The sequence below is a fragment of the Drosophila suzukii genome, chromosome Y, assembly GCF_043229965.1.
Source record: "Drosophila suzukii chromosome Y, CBGP_Dsuzu_IsoJpt1.0, whole genome shotgun sequence".
Lineage (NCBI taxonomy): Eukaryota > Metazoa > Arthropoda > Insecta > Diptera > Drosophilidae > Drosophila > Drosophila suzukii.
Window position 1 is genome coordinate 11621000 of NC_092085.1, and position 18034 is coordinate 11639033.

Sequence of the window (18034 nt, forward strand, 5' to 3'; positions counted from 1 at the left end):
AAGTTTGTGGGCCGTTATGGCCGTTAAAGTGGGCGTGTCAAGATTTTTTTTGGCTCAATCGAGAGGTATTGATGAGACCATCAAAGCATCAAAACTGTATGAGCCACAGTTTTAAGCGGTTTGTGGGCGTTATATAGGGAGATCGAAAAAGCCTGAGCTACAGCCAAACATTGCAAGTCGAGCTTGATTTTCTAGAATCAGGTCTCAAACAAAAATGGTTATCTTTTACCCTAACTTATCAATGAAAACAATAAATGAAACAAAGAAAATAATTCCTGTTTCAAGGAAGCTACCGGAAAGGAACGTTTTTCCCGAAAGATTGCCCGGGACCACTCCTCAGGGCAACGTGCGAGCTGACCAACTAAATCAAGAATTCTGGACAACGTCTGGCACCGCCCGGTTTCAAAGCATCTACCGGAAAGGAACGTTTTTCCCGAAAGATTGCCCGGGACCACTCCTCAGGGCAACGTGCGAGCCGACCAACTAAATCAAGAGCCCATAGGCTCAGGAAAACAGCAGCAGAATCAACAAGTGTGAAGGGCTAACCTCCACTTGCGCCTACGTAGGGTGCATAAACGACATACAATTAGGGTAAAAATATAAAAACAAATTTGTAAAAAGGAATAATAATTATGGAATAGGTACAGCAAACTATACAGCAAATATCCACCAAAATGATAATAATAAAACCAATAAACCAAAATGCTTCGGGAAACTTCCAACAACCTTTATTTTCTTATCAGTATGGAACGTCAAGCCTCACAACATCAATCTCAGTATAAATACATTTGTAACATTTACAAACAATAGGAAAGTAACTTTTTAATATACACAGGTGAAGAAATATCCATTTTAAAAGAAGATTCAAACGTCTTTCAAGGCGTTATGTAAAATTCGATTGGACAGCTGACTTCCTGCCTTCGAAGATCTCAATTCGGCCGTAAAGAGCCAAACTTATTTACAAAACACATATTTTAGAAAAAAGAAGAATGTTGCGTAATTACAGATGTTAGTAAGCAAGCGTCTGGAGATGTTTAAACTTAAAATAATAATTGACTGCAACTCACAGTGGCATACGCCTCAACATCAATTACAAAGCAACAAAAGTACAACTGATCTAGAACTAACTGCAATCCATTTCAGAGTAGGTCTGGCATCCCCGTCAGTCCAACCCACCACAGATCAGCTGTAATCACAAATATTTGGAAGGTGAAAAGAAGTCTTGATCGAGATGGACAAAGGAGAGAGACGTGCAAAAAAGAAAAAGATCGACGCGATAAAAAAATCATAAAACGCTGTTTAATCTGGTTTAAATTCATTTAAATAACTAAAACTATTGCCTACTTCATATAAATAAAACTATGAACATCTTTAAACTATAAAATGGTGGAACTTCTTATTTAACGTGGAGTAGACAAGATAGTCCATTTTTAAAAAGAATTCAGGATTAAAGGATCAAAAGGGAACCGTAATAAATCGAGTTTTCTAACCAGATAAACGTGATTTACGGAGTCAAATGCTTTACTAAATTCAGTATAAATGCGTCAGTATGAAGATGTTTTGTAAACCCCTTTATCACAAATGATGTAAGTTCTAAATATCAATATAATATCCAGGGGATATCATTGCAGCATTATTGAAATGGCATGTATAAGTTCTGCAAAGTATTTGCCATGACGATGATAAAGATAGAAGTTCCGTTGCGAGTTGCTAGGTGGACAATGTGTCCTAGAACATCGAAACTAGTTTTGGCAGGAATATTGGCTAGATTCCAGTCGAGTGAACTGCTGTTAAAGTAGCTGCTCGCATAATTCATCCTCCTTCATAATGGTTGTTGTCTTTTTAGTATATCAGAAATCCTGAACTGAAGAAAGTAAGGACCAGCGCGTATAGGCTCCTACCTTTAGACACCCTGGCAGGATCCGGCCAAGTCTGGTTTGTTGTGGGTAAATGGTCTTCTTGGGGCGGTGTGGCTTGATCGCTAAAATAGATGAAGTCCCAAGAACGAAGGGTAATCAAAAAACACGTGGGTACTTCGGGGTTTTTTGCGCAACGTGCATAGGTGCTTATTGGTACACTTGGAAATAAGAACTATTTTAGCGTAACTTAACTTAGGCGCTCCAGAGCGGAGGGGAAACTTAGGGGATAGATGGAGAGGGAGAGAGTGCGAGATGTAGACATCTGGATAAAACTGCCGCTCGACACTGCCTCCTGAAATTAAACGCCCTTTTAACGTAAACATACCCCCCCCCCCCCTTGCGAGGACACCCGTAGCAAGAACCTAAGGATAGTAGGCTCAGGAATATGTTGGAAGTGGCGATCGGTCGTCCATATGGTGGCCCTTTCCACACTTTTGGCAGTGATGACTACTGCGGCAGGAGTCTTTGGAATGATTGTGAGCAAAGCAATTGGAGCAGAACTTCTGGTTATGTACTTCCTGGAGCCGATTCTGGGGGCTTAGCCGTAGAAAGTGGTGGTACTTTTGTGGGGGTAGAAAGTGGTGGTACTTTTGTAGGGGATGGAACTTTTGGCAGACTCCGCATTGGTAGGATTTAATACCTCCAGTACGTTTGCCATCCAAGGCGGTGAATGGAACCCAATATTCGGACGGAGTATTCTTAGGAGGGACTTTTTGTACGGAAACTTGCGCTGAATAGGACGAAATGGTGTGTGGAACTGAGGCGGATACTGGCCTTGGAGGGTCGGATGGAATCGGCGGAGTAGTAGGACTGCTGTTTCGAGACAGTTGTGAGCGCTTGTGCAATCTCGGAATTGATGGCTGCTTGCAAAGCAATTGGAGCACAACTGCTTCCTTTGGATATAGGATTTGTAGGAAGCGTGGACATAAACGCACGGGGTGGTTCTTCACAGACCGCAGCCTTTGGGTATCGAAACTAACCTTGTGTTGAAGGAATTTATTTTTGGAAATTCTCGATTTGTGTTTTTTTTCCCCATGGCTGTTTTCGCCGCTGTTGTTTCTACCACGTTTGTTATTTCTCTAATAATTGTTATTTTGGTTGTTGTTATTTCTGATATAACCATTGTTATACCTGTTACTCGTTGAGTAAAAGGGTATACTAGATTCGTAGGAAAGTATGTAACAGGCAGAAGGAAGCGTTCCGACCCCATAAAGTATATATATTCTTGATCAGGATCACTAGCCGAGTCGATCTAGCCATGTCCGTCTGTCCGACTGTCCGTCTGTCCGGATGAACGCTGAGATCTCGGAAACTATGAGAGCTACGCTATTGAGATTTGGCGTGCAGATTCCTGAGCCTCTTACGCAGCGCAAGTTTGTTTCAGTAGAGTGCCACGCCCACTCTAACGCCCACAAACCGCCCAAAACTGTGGCTCCTACAGTTTTGATGCTAGAATAAAAATTTTAACTGAAATGTAATGTTCTCATCAATACCTATCCGACCCCATAAAGTATATATATTCTTGATCAGGATCACGAGCCGAGTCGATCTAGCCATGTCCGTCTGTCCGTCGTCCCTCTGTCCGTCTGTCCGTATGAACGCTGAGATCTCAGAAACTATGAGAGTTACAATACTGGGATTAGGCACGCAGATTCCTGAGATTCCTGCGCAGCGCAAGTTTGTTTCAGTAGAGTGCGACGCCCACTCTAACTCCCACAAACCGCCCAAAACTGTGGCTCCTACAGTTTTGATGCTAGATAAAAAATTTTAACTGAAATGTAATGTTCTCATCAATATCGATTGACCCAAAAAAAGTTTGCCACGCCCACTTTAACGCCCACAAACCGCGAAAACCTGTGACGCCCACAATTTGCATGCTAGATAAAAAATTTTAACTGAAATGTATTGGTGTCGTCAATACCTATCAATTGACTTTAAAAAAAGTTTGCCACGCCCACTTAAACGCCCACAAACCGCGAAAACCTGTGACGCCCACAATTTGCATGCTAGATAAAAAATTTTAACTGAAATGTATTGGTGTCGTCAATACCTATCGATTGATCCAAAAATAAATTTGCCACGCCCACTCTAACGCCCATAACGCTTAAATCTGTCTACCGCCGGTAGGTGGCGCATTTTAATTTCGCTTTGCTGCTTGCATATCTCCATTTCCCTTTGAGTAACGGGTATCTGATAGACGAGGTACTCGACTATAGCGTTCTTCCTTGTTTTTTTCTAGCAAGCTTGGCGGTTTGTGGTCGTTAGAGAGAGCGTGGCATATTTGCGTGACAAACTTGCGCTGCGAACAAGACTACGGATTTTAAATCGGACATCCCATTTCTCTATCCTTGAAAGTTTCCGAGATATTACGATTTTTTGAAGTTTGTGGGCGTTAAAGTGGGCGTGGCAAACGTTTTTTTTTTGCCGCACGCTCATAAGCTAAGATTTATATATAATTTGTGTTCTTTATATATTTCATTAAATTCCTTTTCAATAAATACTTTATAACCACCCTGAACGAGCGCAGCGGTTTTTTTGACAGGTTTAGGCGGTTGTGGCTAACAATGCTAGAAAAAAATTTTAACTGATATGTATTAGTCTCGTCAATACCTATCGATTTACCCCTCTAACGCCAATAATGCTTAAATCTGTCTACCGCCCTCATAACCATATATTGAGATCACGGGTGGCGCCTTTCAATATCGCTTTGCTGCTTTCATATCTCCGTTTCCCTTTGGTCCCTTTAGCTGAGTGACGGGAATCTGAAAATCGAGGTACTCGACTATAGCGTTCTTCCTTGTTTTAATTTACAAAAAACAAAAAAAAACGAGAGGCTCAAATTTTATATTTAAATTAAGTAATTTGAGGCTTACCTGATACACGTTAGAGATTGTGAGAGAGACAAATATTATATTAAAGTAAAGAAATTTGAGGCTCCCCTGATACATGTTAAGTTTGGTGGCAGATATGAAGATTAAATGACTATAAATCGACTAAACTGTTTTCCCTTGTTTTTAATTACGAAAAACGAAAAACTTTGACGTTAGAGATTGTGAGAGAGACAAATTTTATATTTAAGAAATGTAATTTGAGGCTTACCTGATACATGTTAGGTGTGGTTGCAGATGAAAAATTAAATGATTTGAAAATGTGAACGTCTGGATCATAGTGCCCCATATATGCCTTTATCATAACTGTCTTGGCAGTACCCTGTTCTCCTATTAAAAGAACTTGCTTACGCTGTTTAGCAATGTTGTGTAACAGAAAAGCAGTGCGTACATTATCTACATTTGGAACTAAAATGGACGAAAACTCTGGAGTTTCGTCTTCAGGATATCGAAATTCTTCAACTCGGTTACTCCAATGTTGCCAGTTTCCGTTATCATCCACATAATACTCAAAAATAGTTTCATTTATTCCTCGTTTAGGCCAACCTGTTAATGATAAGTTTTAAAAAAAATTGTAATATTGAGAATATAGATTAATTTGAGACTTTGCAAATGATGCACCCCAGGCAAAAAACGATAATTTCCCAAGTTTTTAATGTGACCTTGATCGTTCCCGAGATTAGTTTTTTGGGAAATTTTATATCTGCACCGCTTCTACTCACAGTTTTGTTTTTGTAATGGAACCTCACCTCACCTCGCACTTGTTGGGTGTGATGAAAAATCGAAGTGAGCTTCAAACTTGACCTAGAATTTGCTCTCAGCAGAAGTCGGGCAGAAGTTCGGACAGAGCAAATGGTGTCTATATATAGATTTTTACTTCGAAAAAATAAAGCAGAGCGGCTTAAAGGCCTCCTTGTTGCGGAGTGTGGCGAGAGTGTGCAGAATTAAAGATTGGTTGGTGGAGCGGAGAGACGGTAAAGAGCGAGAGTCGAGTCGGGGAAAATAGAAACCTGCTGCCTACCGCGCCCTAGTATATTTTGCGTAGTCAATGCCTTTTCCCCTCTTTATCTTAATATTTCTGCCTGGACACTTGTGGCTCCAAATCTAGTTGTTAGGTTAAGGTCTCCTAATAGGAAAAGACCCGATGGCTTTTCTGGATAGTTATAGCATCTGCAGGAAATTGCTTTCGATCAATTGAAGAATTTCCCGAGTTACCACATTGAAATACTCGGGAATCAAGTCTGTGTAATAAATTTCTCGATCTTTTGACCTAGCAATGGTTCCGACAGTAGCATCAGAAAAACTAGTCCACAGTGTAGTAAATAATAAGGAGCAGACGGACAGACGGACATATCTAGATCGACTCGTCTAATAATGCTGATTCCTTTAACAGCAATATGATATCCGGTTTAAAAAAAATTGAATTCAAAATTTTAAAATATGTGCCACAGGGTAACAAAATTGCAAACCGAAAAGATGCATGGTGAGTAAGTCACACCACACATTGCTTCACATTTATTCGCCGAATCTCGCGTTGCCACCTCCTTCTCAACCGAAGCTCTTACAAAATACTCCATCCACTTTGCATGTTTTGCGTGCGACTGCATCAGTTGTTCTTGCTGTGCATCGTGAGCGCTCAAACAAAAAGTGTCGAGTTAACTTTTGCTCGAGAGTAGCTCGATTCTGGTTCACAAGTACATTTTGTGACTGATGAGCTCGCTCAGAGCCTTAAGATTAAGAGAGATGACGTGTGTTTGAGCTTGCGGGGCATTAGTGGACCTAACGCTCAAGCAATCAAGAATATACAAGTTAACTAAGTAGCTAACCGGACGGAGGCGATGACCGAATGTCCGAAGCCCAGCTGCGGCCAAAACCGCTGACGCGGCATTTGGCCGGATGCTCGTGCATAGCCGGCAAACACAGCATATTTGCGTGGCCGCTATGAGTTTCAATTTTGTCAACTTTAAGTTTAGTTCGCTTCAAGCTTTATAAGAATAAAGAACACAAGTTCCATAGCATTGCAAAACTCCGGCAACCGCCGTTAAATATCTCTTATTATTTTGCACTGACTGAGTCTCTAGGCCAGCAGGCGAAGGGGGCAGTTACCTCCCAACGTAAGTCATCCTAATCAGCAATTGTGAAGGTGCAGCCATCCGGCTCTGACTCCAGAGAGGGATCCCCGTTCTCTACACCCGAGAACCAGGTCAAGGCTCCCTCCTCCCCCCGCACTACCGAGCGGGCTTCGGCAGGTGCGACCAGCAGCAACTATATTCCTCCCGCGTTCACGGGAGGCCATTACAAGCAGCAGCCTCCAGCGGCTCATATTCACGCGTGAGTGCAACGCATCCCCCCGCACCTACGGGAGGCAACTGGCCGCCACTCAGCTATAACGGGCGCTCCCAGAAGCGACCGCTTCCTCCGCGCCTACAAGCGAGCTCATCGAAGAAGACCACCCTTGACAGTAAAGAAGAGGACCACCCTTGGCCACACACATATCGCGTATTGTTTCTCCCGCACATACGTGTGGGCTCATCGAAGAAGTCCACTCTTGACAGTGCGGCCATTGAGGACCACCTCAGGCCGCGCCCATCAACCAGATTAATTGGCGCTCAACAATAAAAACCCAACGGTTTCGCTTAGTAATTTTTACATTCTTGGAAAAAAATTTTTATCTTTGAGGAAGAAACCACAGTAAATAAAATGTAAGTGCACCCCTCATTTAAATATTTTCTAACCAGTCTGCAAAGTAGAACTAGTTAATAAAGAATACTACGAGAGTAAAACGGCTCCTAGCCCGATAAAATTCGGGATTTGATAAACGAAAATAAAATATATAAATATATTACGTTAAATTCATTAATTTTTCTGATTTGAAATATTTTGACTATGAGTCGAGGCTGTGTGTCAGTCTCATATACCCTTTATCTCTTATAATTTACAATATTATAATTTTAAAATATTTACCACTACAATAATTTTTATGCAAGGGCACAGGTACTACTACTACCCTTAAAATTAACTAGGTGAATTATATAGTGAAGAAATACGAGCTCTCATTTTGGCGGCTCTGTGTCCCCGTTTTCGAATCCTTTTGTGTGCGTATATGAGCTCGCCATTTTCTAAGTATAGAAGCGTCAAGCAGTACGCTAGCGATTCAGGGTCAGATAGTGAAGAACTCCTTCGAGCTTCCACTCCGAAAAACACGCGTAGAAACCCCCCAGCGGGCGAAAGGGTAGACCTAATGGATCCTGAACAACTTAGAGGAGTAGTGCAGGCGGCTATTGACAACGCCCTGGCCGGGCAGGCCGCCGCAAATTTACAAAAAGAACGGGAGTTCAGACAAATAATCGATGCATTGACCAGTCAAGTGGCAGAATTGCGCGCTGCGCCCACGACGTCCCGAAGTTCGGCCCCAACGCCAGAAATTAAGGTTTATGCAGCCATAGAAATTATAGACACAGTTCAATGCAGCGAGCCTCTGGACGCTGTCAAGTGCCTACCCGAATTTGCGGGGGCACAGGAATCATATGTTTCATGGAGGCAAGCCGCCACCGCTGCCTACCACATATTTAGACGGTACAATGGTAGTTCACGCCATTATCAGGCAGTAATTATAATAAGAAGTAAAATAAGAGGCACTGCTGATGCAGTGTTGTCCTCCTTTGGCACAATTTTAAATTTTGACGCGATCATAGACCGTTTGGATTTCACTTACAGTGACAAACGGCAAATCCACGTCATTGAACAGGAGATGGGCACCCTCAGACAGGGAAGCCTCACACTCCTGCAATATTACGATGAGGTTGAGAAAAAACTCACCTTACTCACAAATAAAGCCACGATGTCGTACGAGACAGCGGCGGCAAGAATTTTGTGTGATAAATTCCGGGACGATGCGCTCCGGGTATTTATTTCGGGCCTTAGACGCAGCCTATCTGATGTCCTCTTCTCGGCAAAGCCGAAGGACATGCCAACTGCGTTGGCATTAGCGCAAGAAGTGGAATCAAACCACGAGAGGTACACGTTCGCAACATCGTTTGCAAAGAGTCTAGAGGATAGGGACCGTAAGACGAGTCCAAAGGAGCAAAGGGGCAGGATAGAAATTTTTCCCAAACAGACCCCCAGTTGGGTATTAATAAAAATCCCTATTATACCAAACAAGTTAAAGCGCAGGTACATTCTGACCTGCGCAATAACAAATTGCAGAGTAGACCGGAGCCGATGGAAGTCGACCCCTCTGCAAAGGTTTGCATTCCTGCTCAAGCTCCACCCTATCAGAATAGGAGACCGGCAACGTCCGAGCGCACAGGCGCCCCTAGAAAACAGCAGAGGGTAAACCACGTCACCCAAAGCTCAGATCAGGAAGGGAAATCTTACGCCAACGCTGCGTCCAGCGCAATAGCAGAGATCAACGATGATGCTATTTGCGAATACGATTCAGACGTAGTCCATTTTTTAGGGGAAAATCCCTGCTGCCTGTCATCAGACGAAGAGTAGCGGGGATAAATATGAAGCTGCTTATTGACACGGGCGCCTCGAAAAATTTTATCCGACCGTTCGAAGGATTGAAATGTGTCCCGGTAGAAAACCCCTTCGAAATTCACTCAATTCACGGCAACACCACAATCACGAAGAAATGCTTCGTGTCACTTTTTGATTTGAAGGCCACCTTCTTCATCTTACCCGACTTATCTTCTTTTGATGCAATCGTAGGCCTCGACCTTCTTAAACAGGCGGGAGCGTTACTTTGCCTGGCCTCTGGCCACATCAAATGGGGCAACAAAGAGGAGAAAATTGATTTTCACTCGTGGCCTGATGTGAATTTCACCGAAGTGGATTGCTCATATGCGCCACCTTTGGTCAGGAAGACATTTTTAACAATGCTCCGCGACAGGAAAAAAGCCTTTGCGGACCTTAATGAGGCTTTACCTTACAACACATCGGTGGTAGCCACCATCAGAACCGTTGATGAGGAGCCCATTTATGCCAAACTCTACCCATACCCAATGGGCGCAGCCGATTTCGTTAATGGCGAGATTCAAGAGCTGCTAAAAAATGGCATAATCCAGAAGTCGAGATCCCCCTACAATAACCCGATATGGGTTGTAGACAAAAAGGGCACCGACGAAACGGGCGCCCGTAAAATGCGACTCGTATTGGACTTTCGCAAATTGAACGAGAGGACAATACCTGATCGCTATCCCATGCCAAATATCTCTATGACACTAGGGAATTTAGGCAGAGCGAAATACTTCACTACGCTCGATTTAAAATCTGGCTACCACCAAATAACGCTGGCAGAACGCGACCGTGAAAAGACTTCCTTTTCCGTAAATGGAGGAAAGTACGAGTTTCGCAGAATGCCATTTGGACTAAAAAATGCTGCCAGCATTTTCCAAAGAACTATAGACGACATACTGCGAGAGCAGATAGGCAAATTTTGCTATGTTTATGTCGATGACGATATCGTCTTCTCAGAAGACGAAAACTCTCACATCCAGCACGTAGATTGGGTTCTCAAAAGCCTTTACGATGCTAATATGAGGGTATCAACTGAAAAATCTAAATTCTTCCAAAAAAGCGTTAGCTTCTTGGGTTTTATAGTCATCAGCAACGGGGCTACTACTGACCCAGAAATAACAAAGGCCATTCAAGAATTCCCTGAGCCCAAAAACGTGTTCGAAGTTAGATCATTCCTTGGCCTGGCCAGCTACTATAGATGCTTTATTAAAGATTTTGCGTCCATAGCTCGGCCCATTTCAGACATCCTGAAAGGGGAATTCGGTAGTGTCAGCAGACACAGGTCGAAAAATATCCAGGTGCAGTTCAACGAGCCGCAACGGCTAGCTTTTCACAAGCTGCGTAACATTCTAGCTTCCGAGGAGGTCATCCTCAGGTATCCCAACTATAAAAAAGCATTTGATCTAACGACAGATGCCTCAGCTTACGGCATTGGCGCAGTCCTATCCCAAGAGGGACGGCCCATTACCATGATCTCGAGAACCCTAAAGGACAGAGAGATCAATTATGCCACCAATGAAAGGGAGCTGCTAGCAATAGTTTGGGCATTGGCCAAATTACGTCACTATCTATATGCAGTGAAAGATATCAACATCTTTACTGACCATCAACCACTGACCTTTGCGGTATCGGAATCCAATCCGAATGCAAAGATCAAACGGTGGAAAGCTCGCATCGACGAGTCCGGCGCCAAAATTTTTTACAAGCCCGGCAAGGAAAACCTCGTTGCGGATGCCCTCTCAATTCACGGCAACACCACAATCACGAAGAAATGCTTCGTGTCACTTTTTGATTTGAAGGCCACCTTCTTCATCTTACCCGACTTATCTTCTTTTGATGCAATCGTAGGCCTCGACCTTCTTAAACAGGCGGGAGCGTTACTTTGCCTGGCCTCTGGCCACATCAAATGGGGCAACAAAGAGGAGAAAATTGATTTTCACTCGTGTCCTAATGTAAATTTTACCGAAGTGGATTGCTCAGATGCGCCACCTTTGGTCAGAAAGACATTTTTAACAATGCTCCGCGACAGGAAAAAAGCCTTTGCGGACCCCAATGAGGCTTTACCTTACAACACATCGGTGGTAGCCACCATCAGAACTGTTGATGAGGAGCCCATTTATGCCAAACTCTACCCATACCCAATGGGCGCAGCCGATTTCGTTAATGGCGAGATTCAAGAGCTGCTAAAAAATGGCATAATCCAGAAGTCGAGATCCCCCTACAATAACCCGATATGGGTTGTAGACAAAAAGGGCACCGACGAAACGGGCGCTCGTAAAATGCGACTCGTATTGGACTTTCGCAAATTGAACGAGAGGACAATACCTGATCGCTATCCCATGCCAAATATCTCTATGATACTAGGGAATTTAGGCAGAGCGAAATACTTCACTACGCTCGATTTAAAATCTGGCTACCACCAAATAACGCTGGCAGAACGCGACCGTGAAAAGACTTCCTTTTCCGTAAATGGAGGAAAGTACGAGTTTCGCAGAATGCCATTTGGACTAAAAAATGCTGCCAGCATTTTCCAAAGAACTATAGACGACATACTGCGAGAGCAGATAGGCAAATTTTGCTATGTTTATGTCGATGACGTTATCGTCTTCTCAGAAGACGAAAACTCTCACATCCAGCACGTAGATTGGGTTCTCAAAAGCCTTTACGATGCTAATATGAGGGTATCAACTGAAAAATCTAAATTCTTCAAAAAAAGCGTTAGCTTCTTGGGCAACGGGGCTACTACTGACCCAGAAAAAACAAAGGCCATTCAAGAATTCCCTGAGCCCAAAAACGTGTTCGAAGTTAGATCATTCCTTGGCCTGGCCAGCTACTATAGATGCTTTATTAAAGATTTTGCGTCCATAGCTCGGCCCATTTCAGACATCCTGAAAGGGGAATTCGGTAGTGTCAGCAGACACAGGTCGAAAAATATCCAGGTGCAGTTTAACGAGCCGCAACGGCTAGCTTTTCACAAGCTGCGTAACATTCTAGCTTCCGAGGAGGTCATCCTCAGGTATCCCAACTATAAAAAAGCATTTGATCTAACGACAGATGCCTCAGCTTACGGCATTGGCGCAGTCCTATCCCAAGAGGGACGGCCCATTACCATGATCTCGAGAACCCTAAAGGACAGAGAGATCAATTATGCCACCAATGAAAGGGAGCTGCTAGCAATAGTTTGGGCATTGGCCAAATTACGTCACTATCTATATGCAGTGAAAGATATCAACATCTTTACTGACCATCAACCACTGACCTTTGCGGTATCGGAATCCAATCCGAATGCAAAGATCAAACGGTGGAAAGCTCGCATCGACGAGTCCGGCGCCAAAATTTTTTACAAGCCCGGCAAGGAAAACCTCGTTGCGGATGCCCTCTCAAGACAGCAACTTAACGTTCTGGGAGAGAAAGAAGCTTTTTCAAGTGCGGCCACGATTCACAGTGAGCTGTCACTGACCCACACAATTGAGGCAACGGAAAAGCCTTTGAATTGCTTCCAAAACCAGATAACTCTGGAGGAAGCTCGCTTTCCGCAAAAACGCAGCTTTGTCCTCTTTGGAAACAAGAGACGGCATGCGATCAGCTTCTCCTGCAGAGTCATTACTCAATGATCTCGCAGATTTAATTGTTCCTAAGGGCGTAAACGCCATCCATTGCGATTTGCACACACTCGCAATGATACAGGACCAACTGGACCAATTTCCAGCCACAAAATTTTGGTATTGTAAAAATCGTGTAACGGACATTTTTGCAGTCCCGGAGAGACGAGAAATTCTGTCCACTGAACACAACAGGGCTCACAGGTCGGCCTAAGAAAATGTAAAGCAGGTACTCTCCGAGTACTACTTCCCGAAAATGGCCAAGCTAGCTATCGAAATCGTCGCTAACTGCAAAACATGTGCTAAAGCTAAATATGACAGGCATCCCAAAAAGCAGGAGATTGGGGAAACACCAATCCCGTCTCAGGTTGGGGAAATATTACACATAGACATCTTCTCAACGGATAAAAAATATTTTCTTACATCCATTGACAAATTCTCAAAATTTGCGATGGTCCAGCCAATCCCCTCTAGAACCATAGAGGACATTAAACCAGCACTGCTACAACTCTGGAATGTTTTCCCGAAAGCCAAGGTCATATATTGTGACAACGAACCATCGTTGAATTCACACACCATTTTGTCCATGCTGGAAAACCATTTCGGCGTGAGCATCTCGAATGCACCGCCCCTCCACAGTGTCTCAAACGGACAAGTGGAGCGTTTCCACAGCACTCTAGTAGAGCTTGCTAGATGCCTTAAAATTGATAAAGGCATCAGTGACACCGTCGAGCTAATCTTGCTGGCCACAGCCAGATACAATAAATCTATCCATTCGGTCATCGACAAGAGGCCAGCCGACGTAATTCAAACACAGTATGAAACCACAGTATGAAATTCAGGATAAGATAAAAATCGCCCAGGACAAGCTCAGGAACAGGGAAAATGCTGCCCGACAGAACAGGGTGTTCAAAGTTGGTGAAAAAGTCCTTGTAAAATCCAACAGGCGGCTAGGCAACAAACTCTCACCATTGTGTGAAGAGAAGATTGTGGAAGCGGACATGGGGACCACAGTCCTCATCAAGGGGAGGGTGGTCCACAAGGACACCATTAAATAAAAAAATAAGTTTTTTACCTTTTTGCCACTTGGTACAAATTTTACTAGCTTTAAGCATAGCTGATAAAATATTTTTTTAAGGTTAAGTTAATTACCGTTGGTGGTGGGCAACCTTGTCATGAACAAAAATATAGCTCTGAATTCATTCCACAGGTCCAAAATCATTCCAATCCTCTTCTCCTTAGCCATGGCGTCGGCGCACATCACCGACTATTCACAAGCCAAGTACATCCCCATTATTGACGGTCGAATACTAGTGTGGGAGGAATTCGCATTTGTTAGACATTCAGCGAACCTTTCAGAGTACAGGCGCGTAGTAGAAGAAACAGAAAATATGAGCGATATGTTTCCCCAGTCACACATGAAAAAACTTTTGGACGTGGACACAGCTCACCTTCGCGACCTGCTCGACTCGTTAGGCGTGCACCACAGGGTAGCAAGGAGTTTAGACTTTTTAGGATCAATTTTAAAAGTCGTAGCAGGAACTCCGGACGCCGGGGATTTAGAGAGAATTAAATTCACAGAAACACAATTGATCAAATCAAACAATAGACAAATAGAAATAAATACTATAATACAAAGTCAAATTAATGAATTAACGTCAACCGTAAATCAAATCCTAAAAGTGGCAAAGAGTTCACAAGTGGACACTGGCCATCTATATGAAACCTTGCTCTCCAGAAACAGAATGTTAACAATGGAACTTCAAAATTTAATGATGGCAATTTCGCTTGCTAAAGTAAACATAGTCAGCCCAAACATATTAGATCACGCAGACCTAGAAAGTATTTGGATGGAGGAGCCCACCGACACTCCTATAAAAGATATTTTGTCCGTAGCGTCCGTGAAAATTCTCTGTTAACATATTGCACTTCCTTATTAAGTTCCCAAAAATTAAATTAGCATGTAAGAAGATTACAATGTTCCCGGTAGCGCATAATAATGTGATGCTAAGGTTAGTGGATGATATAATAGCAGAATGCAATGGGGAAATGTATGCGATCCAGAATTGCTCCACAACACCAGGAGTCACTTTCTGCCGACTATCAGCGAAGACCACATGCGCCCGAGAACTCCATGCAGGTGGAGTTGCGCACTGCGAGACCCAACCAAGCCATTTACATCCGATCACTTATGTCGATGAGGGAATTATGATCATCAATGATCAATCAGCGCAGGTACGAGTAGACAACGGAACAAGCGTCTGGATACACGAGACGCATCTCGTCACCTTTAGTGAGCGCGTCACAGTAAACGAAACCCTGGTTTTGAACTAAAACTCCGCCCAGAAGAGGACTCCGGGGGTGGCAAGCTCACCCTCACTGAACATCACCATCAGTCAAAATACTCTGAGCCTCCCCTACCTTCACCGCTTAAGTGAACGTAACCTGGAATACATTCAGAAGTTCGGAAATAAAATCAATACCAATCAGACACACATGGTAGCGCTAATTACAGGAGTAATATGTTGCGCATTGATTTGTGTCGGCCTAACCTACATGCGACTCACCGGTGCCAGAAGATCTGCGGTAAAACTAAGAAGGGTGATCGCTGAAATAGGGTCGGCCGAGGGCGGCCTCAATCTTGAGGGGGGAGTAGTTAACTAAGTAGCTAACCGGACGGAGGCGATGACCGAATGTCCGAAGCCCAGCTGCGGCCAAAACCGCTGACGCGGCATTTGGCCGGATGCTCGTGCATAGCCGGCAAACACAGCATATTTGCGTGGCCGCAATGAGTTTCAATTTTGTCAACTTTAAGTTTAGTTCGCTTCAAGCTCTATAAGAATAAAGAACACAAGTTCCATAGCATTGCAAAACTCCGGCAACCGCCGTTAAATATCTCTTATTATTTTGCACTGACTGAGTCTCTAGGCCAGCAGGCGAAGGGGGCAGTTACCTCCCAACGTAAGTCATCCTAATCAGCAATTGTGAAGGTGCAGCCATCCGGCTCTGACTCCAGAGAGGGATCCCCGATCTCTACACCCGAGAACCAGGTCAAGGCTCCCTCCTCCCCCCGCACTACCGAGCGGGCTTCGGCAGGTGCGACCAGCAGCAACTATATTCCTCCCGCGTTCACGGGAGGCCATTACAAGCAGCAGCCTCCAGCGGCTCATATTCACGCGTGAGTGCAACGCATCCCCCCGCACCTACGGGAGGCAACTGGCCGCCACTCAGCTATAACGGGCGCTCCCAGAAGCGACCGCTTCCTCCGCGCCTACAAGCGAGCTCATCGAAGAAGACCACCCTTGACAGTAAAGAAGAGGACCACCCTTGGCCACACACATATCGCGTATTGTTTCTCCCGCACATACGTGTGGGCTCATCGAAGAAGTCCACCCTTGACAGTGCGGCCATTGAGGACCACCTCAGGCCGCGCCCATCAACCAGATTAATTTACACACAATAATCAAGTCGCGAGTGGGTAGCAGTCAGTTGTCGTTTGAATTTTACATTCTAAAAAATATTTCTCCGGCTAAAAATATTCAACTGGCAAATCACTTCTTCTTCAAGCCTCAGAAAATAGATATGCAAAAAATTTTATATTATTTTATAAGAAATGCGAAATTATATAATGAGTTGTTGGTTAGAAATATAAACGATTGGGTTGTGTAGACTGCATTTAATTTTATTCTTGCCAGCTTCGAAGCCTTTTTGATACTGAGATGAACTTCACACAAAAAGACGCCGTCGTAGCAGCGTTGCCATAATCAGAAAAAAAACAAGGAAGAACGCTATAGTCGAGTACCTCGGCTATCAGATACCCGTTACTCAGCTATATGGAGATATGCAAGCAGAAAAGCGATATTAAAATGCGCCACCTACCGGAGGTATACAGATTTAAGCGTTATGGGCGTTAGAGTGGGCGTGGCAAATTTTTTTTTGACTAGTGAAACTCTTAGCCGATCTGAGTACTAGGCTATAGTTACAATAGGTATTTATACCCGTTACTCGTAGAGTAAAAGGGTATACTAGATTCCCGCCTGCGTTAGCCGCCCCAGTATCTATTAGAATTTTCATAGTTCTCCTTAGTGATGTAAAAAAACATCGATGCATCGAGCATCGATGATTTTTCGGCGATGTTTTTCGATGTTTTTCGATGTTTTTCGATGTTTTATGTTATGCCGATGTTTATCGATGCATCGATGTTTAACCAAAACATCGGGCGTCGAGTTGCACAACATTGCAGAACATATGGTTTCATTGCCGCACAGACAAATTCGCGGTTTTTGTTTTAGTAATGTAATGATGTAATGAAAAAGACTGCCTAATGCTCATGAATTGATATAGTTTTAAGTTCGTTTATAAAATTGTTAACAAAACCACTCAATGAAGAAATAAAAAAGAAAATACTAAGAAAGCTTTTATTTTTGTAGTCTTAATTCCTTCTTATTTAAATATTAAAAAATCTCAATAAAAAATTTAATAGGCTTCTACAAATTGAATTAACGAAAAATAACGGAATGGGTTGAAAACATCGATGCATCGATGTTTCAAGCCGATGTTTCACAAAACATCGATGTGTCATTTTGCAAACAACGATGAAGATCGACATCGATGTTTCGACCCAAATTTACATCACTAGTTCTCCTCGCCAACCTGCGCTCAATGAACGGTAAGCGGGACCTTCCTCTAAAAAATTGAGAAGATCGTAAGAGTGAGTGAGTCGTTGTCCTGCTCAATTGCATTCCGTGCGGCTGCGTCCGCGCTTTCATAATCCTGTTCTTCCTCAGCAGCTTGCTCAACGTTGGTTATCCGTTGGCGCCTCTGACCAGTCATTCTTTCCGAAAGGTTTGGTCTTTTTGGGTTTTGAGGAGTGGGAGAAAAATGATTAGAAAATGATGGATCTACATCCATGGGCTCTGGGGCCTGCTCTGGTTTACCTGATCCGTCCTGTTGTCCTGTCTGCGCCAATAATCATTATTTTGATTTTTATTTTGTTTTTTGAAAAAATGGGGATTTTTTCCTGTCCGCGATCGTGGCCCTTGTGGAAGTAAGTATTCTGATTTCTCTGCTCGACAGCCTTGGCATATGTGGCCGCGAATGTACA

At 43.5% G+C, this 18034-nt stretch overlaps 1 protein-coding gene across 1 annotated transcript in view; it reads right to left on the reverse strand.

Annotated features, from left to right (window-relative positions):
* The window catches only part of kl-3 (dynein heavy chain 8, axonemal kl-3), an 895452-nt gene that overhangs the window by 679229 nt on the left and 198189 nt on the right, over positions 1-18034 (reverse strand). Inside the window, exon 11 of the mRNA XM_070997912.1 lies at positions 5019-5353. Within this exon, the coding sequence (XP_070854013.1) occupies positions 5019-5353 (335 nt within the window). The remainder of the gene's footprint in view (positions 1-5018; positions 5354-18034) is intronic.